The following is an 8426-nucleotide window of genomic DNA, read 5'->3' as shown; positions in this document are numbered from 1 at the left end:
GGACATTCCTTCTTCTCTTGCTAATCCTTACATTGCTGGTCCTGCATCTGAAAAGAGCCTTTTGGACGCTTGGCTTGAGGATGGTCTGCACCTATTTATTAGAAAAGGTGCTGTTAGGAAATGGATGGCTTCCTGGGTTCAAACGCTGAGGTTCTGCTGTGTGACCTTGGGCACGTCCCGTCCCTTTCCCTCTCTGGGCCTCAGTTTCCTCATTTGTCACATCACCTTGGATTAGATGGCCCCCCTCTGATGTAGTATTTAGTCATGTACGTTCCTTTTAATACACCTTATATGAGTGAAGCCTTCCTGTAGGCACGGGGCTTGATGCTGAGGATTGAGCAAGAAGAGGGGAGTAAGGGCCAGTGCCTGCTCTAAAAAAGCTCAAATTCCCATTCTGAAACGTTTTTTGGTCATGCTTTTCCTTCATGCTGACTTACCCTTTCAGAGAATGCCCCCGTTTCCGTTGGAGAATGGAAATTGGCAAGGAGAGAGGGAAAAGGTCCAATTTGCGCCTTTGCTATTTTAGGGGAGGTTGAAATTACAGGCCAAAGTGTACTGATGTGCTCACTGGAGTGACCTCCGTCCCCCAAGACAGGAGAAAACCCAGGTCCTCTGCTTGTTAAGTGGTTTGAGCTCTTAGGCGTGAGGCATTATTACATAAATTCAAGCTCGCTCCAGATCCTAAGTACCCTGAGTTGCCTGAAGGGGGTAATGGCACTGCCTGCGTGTGCAGCCCGGGCGCTCGGGCCGCCGTTGCAACCGGAGCGAGAAGCGCCCGCCCGCACCACCTGTCCCCGCCGGCATTCCAGAGTAGAGGCCGAATTGGCAGCAAGCCGGCCCGGATCAGTCGCCGCCTCAGTCCGCGCGGGCCCTCCTAGGGGTGTGTCTCGCGGATTCAACGCCCAGCCGCTCCTGGACGAGCCCCTAAAGGCTTCTTCCTCTCTGGCGGGAGCCGCGCGCGCCCCTCTCTTCGCGCTGCTGGCCCGAGGCCGCCGCAGGCGGATGCACGACCTCAGGAGACGCTGGGACCTGGGCTCCCTCTGCCGGGCCCTGCTCACCCGGGGCCTGGCCGCCCTGGGCCACTCGCTGAAGCACGTGCTCGGCGCGATCTTCTCCAAGAGTTTCGGTCCCTTGGCCAGGTACGTTTTAGGCGAAAGCGGGACTCGCGCTCCCGGGCCAGGGCGCGCGAGAGCCGTGCGGGAAGGGAAGGCAGCCTCGAGGGGAGAGAAAGGCGCAAAGTTCCGGCTGGCCCGCGGCGGCCGGGCTCCGGGGCTCCGGAGGGGCGCGGCGCGCGTTTGGCTACGCTGCGGCTCCCTCCCCGCGCTTCCGCGGGCACCCGTAGCGCAGCGTCTCCGCTAGCAAGTCGGGCTGCCGGCGGACCCCCTTCCCCCAGGGTAACTCCGAACGCCTGGCTCCGAGCTCCCTTGAGGCGTCCCCCAAGGTGGGCAACCCGATGCGGGCAAGAGCAGGGCTTCGGGGCGCACGGGGAAGGAGCCCGAGAGTCGGGCAGGCGAGGAGGCGGCGGCGTGCGCGCCAAGGGGACTGGGGGGCAGAAGCGCCCGGGAGAGTCCGGCGGGCGAAGCAGGATGGGGATGGGAGTCACGGAGCCACCGAGAGTGGAACAAGACGCGCGGGGGCTCGGACCCGTGGTATGAGTTGAGGAGTGGGGCAACCGGGTCAGGCGGGGTCCCACGGGTACGAAACCCCGCGAAGCGGCTCCGGAGAGCTCTGGCGCTGGGAGGCGGCAGGCGGCCAGCGGGAAGGAGTCGGGGGGAGGGGGGTGTGTGCGGCAGAAGCCGCAGCGCTGAGCCTGCCGGGAAGGAAGGAAGCGGGGAAGGGCGCCGCCGCCGCCGCCGCCGCCGCCGCCGCCGCCGCCGCCGCCGCCGCCGCCGCCGCCGCCGCCGCCGCCGCCGCCGCCGCCGCCGCCGCCGCCGCCGCCGCCGCCGCCGCCGCGGTGGAGTACTCGGTGCCGAGGGGAGGGGGAAAGGGGCGCAACGGCGGCGCCAGGGGGAGGGGGGCGGTACGGGCGCACGGCGAGCGCGGGCTGAGCTGCGGGATTGACGTAAGGAGCTTGGGTTTCCCCCAGCGTCGGGAACATGGATGAGAAATCCAACAAGCTGCTGCTGGCTTTGGTGATGCTCTTCCTATTTGCCGTGCTCGTCCTCCAATACGTGTGCCCCGGCACAGAATGCCAGCTCCTCCGCCTGCAGGCGTTCAGCTCCCCGATGCCGGACCCGTACCGCTCGGAGGATGAGAGCTCCGCCAGGTTCGTGCCCCGTTACAATTTCAGCCGCGGCGACCTCCTGCGCAAGGTAGGCTTCGACATCAAGGGCGATGACCTGATCGTGTTCCTGCACATCCAGAAGACTGGAGGCACCACTTTCGGCCGCCACCTGGTGCGCAATATCCAGCTGGAGCAACCGTGCGAATGCCGCGTGGGTCAGAAGAAATGCACTTGCCACCGGCCGGGTAAGCGGGAGACCTGGCTCTTCTCCAGGTTCTCCACGGGTTGGAGCTGCGGACTGCACGCCGACTGGACCGAGCTCACCAGCTGCGTGCCCGCCGTGGTGGACGGCAAGCGCGACGCCAGGCTGAGACCGTCCAGGTGAGTGCGCGCCCGCGGCGGAGCGGGGCCCTGGGGCGCGGGAGCGGACCCGGGCCGGGGCGGGCGGAGGGCCGGGAGGCGCGGCCAGCCGCTGCCGGCGACCCAGGGAGCACCTCGGCGCCCCTGCGGTGGCGCCCCGGCGCGCGCGCTCGTGGCGCTGTGGCGGCTGCAGGAAGCTCGTCCGTTCCGACCTGGGACGGCTCCTCTGTCTGCCCGCGGGTTGGCCTGCTTGGCGGCTGGGAGTGCGCGCGGGGGAAGCGGCCAGGAGGCCCGGGACGAGCGCCCCCCGGCCGCCGCCGGGACAGGGTACAGCACGCAGACTCCGCACTGGAGGGCCCGAAAGAACTACGCTCTGAGTGCCGCGTCCCTGAGCCCCTCCAGCCTTTCGCTTCTTTTCTCCGCACCCAGGTTCCCAAGCCTCCTTTCGCTCTCTCTTCTTTCCCGCTCCCGCATTTCCCCTCCCCCTGCCTTTCCCCTCGCTTCCTCTATTTGCCTTTTTTCTCTTTCTCGTGCATGGGATCTTGTCAGCTCCTGGCCGCTCGCTCTTTCCTTTTCCCTCCGTTTTCCTCTTTCACTTTGTTTCTCGTTCTTTCTTTAACCCTTTTTGTTCTTTCTCTTCTTTCCTGACTTTTGTCGCCTCCCTCCTCCTTTCTCTCCACTGGCTCGGCTCTCCCTGGGCGAATGAATGTCCCTCTGCGGCTGTTTGCGGACACCCAGAGAGAGCTCGTGGTACCCAGCTTGCGCCCCGCACTACTGGCTGCACGCCGGGCATCAGCGGCGCTTTACGAGTGCGAGGGGCACCCCGCGGGTCGAAGGGCAGGTGGAACGCTGCCCCGGATCCCATGTGGGGCTCAGTCTTGAGAAACCTCTCCTGATTTACAAACTCTGAGCCCCAGAGCAGGGCGCCGCCAGCCAACTTGATGGGAACCCAGGGCTGAATCGGAAAGAGCTGTTTTATGAAAAGCCACTTGCTTTTGAAGCTAGGGCATTTTCCTCCAGCCAGCTGCCATGCCCAGTTGCTGGAGGTCATGGAGTGCCATAAAGGGGGTAGTAGGAAGGACTCTTTGGGGGTGCAGTTGCCCCAGTCAGGGCTCCCATTCTGCGACTCTCCCTAAAACAGATGTGGGCTGCGGCAGGCAGTCCGGGGAATGGGCAAGGTGAGTCTCGTCGACATGGCCATGCTCTCTGTCTCCCCAGCGAGGTGACCACAAGGGTCCCGGAGGCTGCTTCCCTGGGCAGGCTCCCCACTCCCTCCTCTGCCTCCCCAACCCCTCATGGTGAGGGCTACGGCCATATTTTGTTGATGCCTCTTGGAATGCCAGAGCCAGGCAGTTTCTTCTGCCCAGCTCCAGACGAACGGAGCTCTCCGACTTCCTGGTCACCACTGAGATTTAGAGGAAGCCTCACCCCCTACTCACCTTCCCTTCCCTCAGTTTACAGTGTCCTTTTTGAATGCTGGAATTCTGGGAGAATCTGTTGAACTTTCATTTCCCTTCCAGCACTAACCGTTGTTTTTTTTTTTTTTTTTTTTTTTCCCCAACCTAAGAGAACCTTGACCCTAGGAAGGTTGCTGCCTCAGTCTGTTGTGAGAATTGTGTAAGCCATTGTCACCACAAGACTCTGGTGTTTAAGACGTTCGTAAACAGTTTGGCAATATTGAAAGTAATCCCTCTTGCTGATAGAGCCTGTAGGTTTTGTGAGGGGTGGTGATGTAAAAAGCTCTTGAGGGCAAAAATTGAATTCCACAGCCATGGCTGTGGCACAGGAGTAAAAATGAAGTCTTGGCCACTATGGACTGCCCGGCCCTGTTTGTAATTCCTCGGGGCACATGTGCCTTTTAAAATCCTTTTGGACATGTAGGTCAGGGTGTGACAGGATCTGTAGACACACATTACTATTGTGGTCTTGATTGTGTATCTGGTCTTTTGGCAGATTACTTCAGAAATTTACCATAAGATAACCAGGACCCCTCAAGGGGAGGGTTCAGCCTCTTGGACGGCCCCCACTGGAAGCAAAATTATTTGAAATGAAATAAGATTTTCTTGATCATCAAAAGGGTGATACCACAGTGCCATCTAGTCTAGTAAAAGAAGAACCACTTCTTTAAAAAATTTATTTATTTTATTTATTTATTTTTGGCTGTGTTGGGTCTTCGTTGCGGTGCGCGGGCTTCTCATTGCGGTGGCTCCTCTTGTTGCGGAGCACGGGCTCTAGGTGCACGGGCTCAGTAGTTGTGGCACGTGGACTCAGTAGTTGTGGCACGCGGGCTTAGTAGTTGCAGCACGTGGGCTCAGTAGTTGTGGCTCACGGGCTTTAGAGCGCAGGCTAAGTAGCTGTGGCGCACGGGCTTCGTTGCTCCGCGGCATGTGGGATCTTCCCGGACCAGGGCTCGAACCCGTGTCCCCTGCGTTGGCAGGTGGATTCTTAACCACTGCGCCACCAGGGAAGCCCAGAAGAAAAACCACTTTTTAAAAGAGTCAGAATTACTGGGTCTTAACAGTATTCACCGAAATGAAATAAAATTTGCTAGAGAAACACATGGCTATCCCAAGGGCGTTTCTTTTATTTCCTTAATTCCTACCCACCTCCAGAAATCTTCATCCTGAAGAGTAGTCATAGCCGGAGGGTTCCAGAATTTCCCAGGATGTTGACAAATCCCTGCTTACAGGAGCAGTTCTGTGAATTCTGATAATCTGTGTGAGAGAAGGTATGCACAAGTGTGTGACAGTGAGAGAGAGAGAGAGTGTGTGTGTGTGTGTTGAAAATTTAGACAGAGGCAGCTGCGCTGGTGGTGACGCGTGAGGCCGAGGAGCTGGTCTTGGGAGATGCGAAAGTCAGCCATGGGGAGTTCGTGTGTGGAGCAGGCTTCCATGCCAGCTGCTGGTGGTTCTGTGCGCCACTGAGCTGAGCGGAACAGCAGCTCAGTCTGTTTGGCCTGGGAGTCCTGACACCTGGGCCTTCGTTCCAGGCCAGCCATGAACCAGCTGTATGACCTTGGACCAGAGTCTGTCCCAGCCTTGTCTTGTGGAGAGTGCATTCCAGTTTTTGATGAGCTTTTCCATCCCTTATCTCTGGTATTTCTCTGTAAACTTGCACTATGTATAGGAGGAAGGCAGAATGGGCAAAAGTCTCCCCATTTGTCCCATGAGACAGAAGCCCAAGGGGATTGAAGGACTTTCTCAAGGTCATTGGGCTCTTTAGTGACACAGCAGGGACCTTACTCCAGCTCTGGCTGCTTCCACAGCCCTTGCTCTGCGGACTGTGACTCCATGAACAAGGTGTTTTAAAATTTATTTATTTATTTTGTGAAAGCACAGTGAGGTGTTTCATGGGAGTCATTACCACGAAATGAACACTCAGTGAATGTTCACTGGTATTGTTATCGCCTACATCATCACCGTTTCCAGGCATTTTTACACATGTGTTTGCACGAGTGATTGGACCAGGGTTGCCGCAGCCATTGGGAGAAAAACAGGTTTCTACCTCCCTGAGGTTTTATGCTCACCAGGAGAAGGTCTCGTGTCTGGGTGGCAAAGGGGCCTCTCATTGCCTAGTCAGAAATCACTACAAAGCTGAGAAGGATGGGAGGACGCTGGGGGCCTGGTGACTAAGCGTCAGGAAGAGGCCTCAGCGGCGACAAGGGCCACCTTTTGACTCACAGCCATCCATCCACATTGGTGGGGGGGGGGCATGAGAGGCCACCGTGGCTGCAAGCCAAGAGCTGAATCCTGCTCCCACTGCTACATTCGAGATGCTTCCCTGCCTCGGCGGATGGTGACGCGCTCGAGTGATATATAACTGCTGAGTGGAAACGGCTGCCATCACGTTGCCTGGAGAGGACAAAGAGAGAGAGTGCTTGGCTGGCAGAAGGCACAAATTGTTTATTAAGAATCGTATTTCTTTTCAAAAAACCTAGAAATTGCATTTCATGCATCTATTGTTTAGGGGCCAGAGAAAGGTCCTGCTCAATCTAGAATTACCAAGACTGTTTTTGAAAATGTGTCAAAACATGGTTGCTCACCAGCTCTTCAAACTCCCGAATTCTGCAGGCTTTTCTCAGGCCAAATTCCCTCCGTTTGTAGCCAGCTCTAGTGCATCACTGGGTCTGTGGGAGGAACTCAGAATTGGGCACCAAGAAACTGCACCAGCCTCATTCTTCTTCCCCAGGCACTGCGCTGGCTGGCACACTCGGGCGGCGGCTGGCGGCAGGGGAAGGTCAGGTTCCATGGCCACCCAAGTCAAAGAGTCTGATCGTCATAGTCACGTTGCATCCTAGACGTTTAGCATCTCTACGTTTTGCAGCAGTCTTACGGAAGAGTAATTAATCGTCACCTAGAAACCACTAGGCTATCACTGACAGGAAAGGACCACAAGGCATTTACATGGGGCATAGCCTTTTCTCTTTCTTTCTTTTGTCTTCTTTGTGGTCACTCCTTTTTAATACTTGTGGTAAAGGCTTCCTTTTCTTTCCCTTTCTTGTTTAAAGGTGGCTCTTTTTTTTTTTTTTTTTTTTTTGGGCCGTGTGCGGCTTGTGGGATCTTAGTTCCCTGACCAGGGATCGAACCCGGACCCCAGCAGTGAAAGCGCCAAGTCCTAACCGCTGGACCGCCAGGGAATTCCCAAGGTGGCTCCACTTTGATAGAGCCATGTCTTAGCAAGAAGTCCGTAGTGCACAAGCCTGCTCATGGCTCACATGCCCACGCTCCACTCCTTCCCTCCTGCAGTGAAGCAGGACAACACGACAGACTTTGGTACAGGGCAAGGCAGCGAGTGAGTGGATTGATCCAGGCAGCGATGCCGTCCTTCTGGTCCCTCAGGCTGTAGGCCACTGGGTTCTCATAGGCGTAGCTTCACTTAGCTGGGGATGCTAAGAGGATACTAAGAGCTGTTATTACTCCCCTGCCACGTATTTCTCAGGAGAAGGCGAGAAATTCACCGTGATAACATCTGTAGAACTTCAGCCGTAGAAGTTAGCGTCTTTGCCCAGACGGCAAACATGTTGTTGGCAACCCAACAAAGCTCGAAGTTCTCAAGGTGGTATAAAAAGCTATTCAGAATTTGATATTCTTAATAGCGATTTTAGATTAGTGCTGTTACGTGGCAATAAGAATGTTAGAGCTCGTCTTTTCTAGATATCTGTCGTCAACGTAAGTAGCATGAAATGACATTAAAGAATAGTCACCTCTTCCCTCTGTCATTCGTTAAACAAAATTCTGCAAAACTGCCCATTATATTCCAGGGAAGACGTGTCATCTTTGCTCTCACAGAGCTTACAGTAGAACAGAATAATTTGGTGTTTTAGATATTTAATAAAGATGGATTTTGTTTGAAAATGACTTGAATATCAATAATGTCTTTAAAATGTCATATCTTTACCAGAATATGTTTTAAAAATAGAGAAAAGTCCATCTGTTTATATAACAGTTTAGGTCTAATCAGCAAACTTTGTGGAGTAAGTATTATGACCTCTGCCCAGTGCTAGCAGTTGGGGGAGATTAGAGCCTAGACAAATCCAAAAAAGTCAAGGTCACCATCTTCAGCCTCAAGTTCATTAAGATTAGATGGTAAAGTGCAGAACTATGTCGTGTGTAGATGGGGGGTGGGGGGCTGGGGAGGAACATGTGACTTGGGGCAAGTCCATCCCCCTCTGTAAAATGGGAGATTTAAAGGAGATGCTTTCTAAGGCCCCTTCCTTTCTAAAGTATGAGGAGCAGGCCAGAAAAAGGAGAGATCTGTTTGGAAAGGCCTCTAGGAATAGGTGGGTTGTATTTAGAAGAAAGGAGGCATTGTGGGTGGGCGTGGCATCCTCATGGCATCGTGA

General features: G+C 55.5%; 1 protein-coding gene across 5 annotated transcripts in view; it reads left to right on the top strand.

Annotated features, from left to right (window-relative positions):
• Window positions 1–711: 711 nt before the first annotated feature.
• The window catches only part of LOC137757002 (heparan-sulfate 6-O-sulfotransferase 2-like), a 164338-nt gene continuing 156623 nt past the window's right edge, over window positions 712–8426 (top strand). For all 5 annotated transcript variants that reach the window (XM_068533592.1, XM_068533589.1, XM_068533588.1 and 2 more), the window contains exons 1-2: window positions 712–1139; window positions 2087–2605. In XM_068533592.1, coding sequence (XP_068389693.1) covers window positions 712–1139; window positions 2087–2605 — 947 coding nt within the window. The remainder of the gene's footprint in view (window positions 1140–2086; window positions 2606–8426) is intronic.

This window comes from Eschrichtius robustus, chromosome X (assembly GCF_028021215.1).
Source record: "Eschrichtius robustus isolate mEscRob2 chromosome X, mEscRob2.pri, whole genome shotgun sequence".
In the NCBI taxonomy this organism is placed as follows: domain Eukaryota; kingdom Metazoa; phylum Chordata; class Mammalia; order Artiodactyla; family Eschrichtiidae; genus Eschrichtius; species Eschrichtius robustus.
This window is presented reverse-complemented; position numbering and strand designations above follow the sequence as displayed.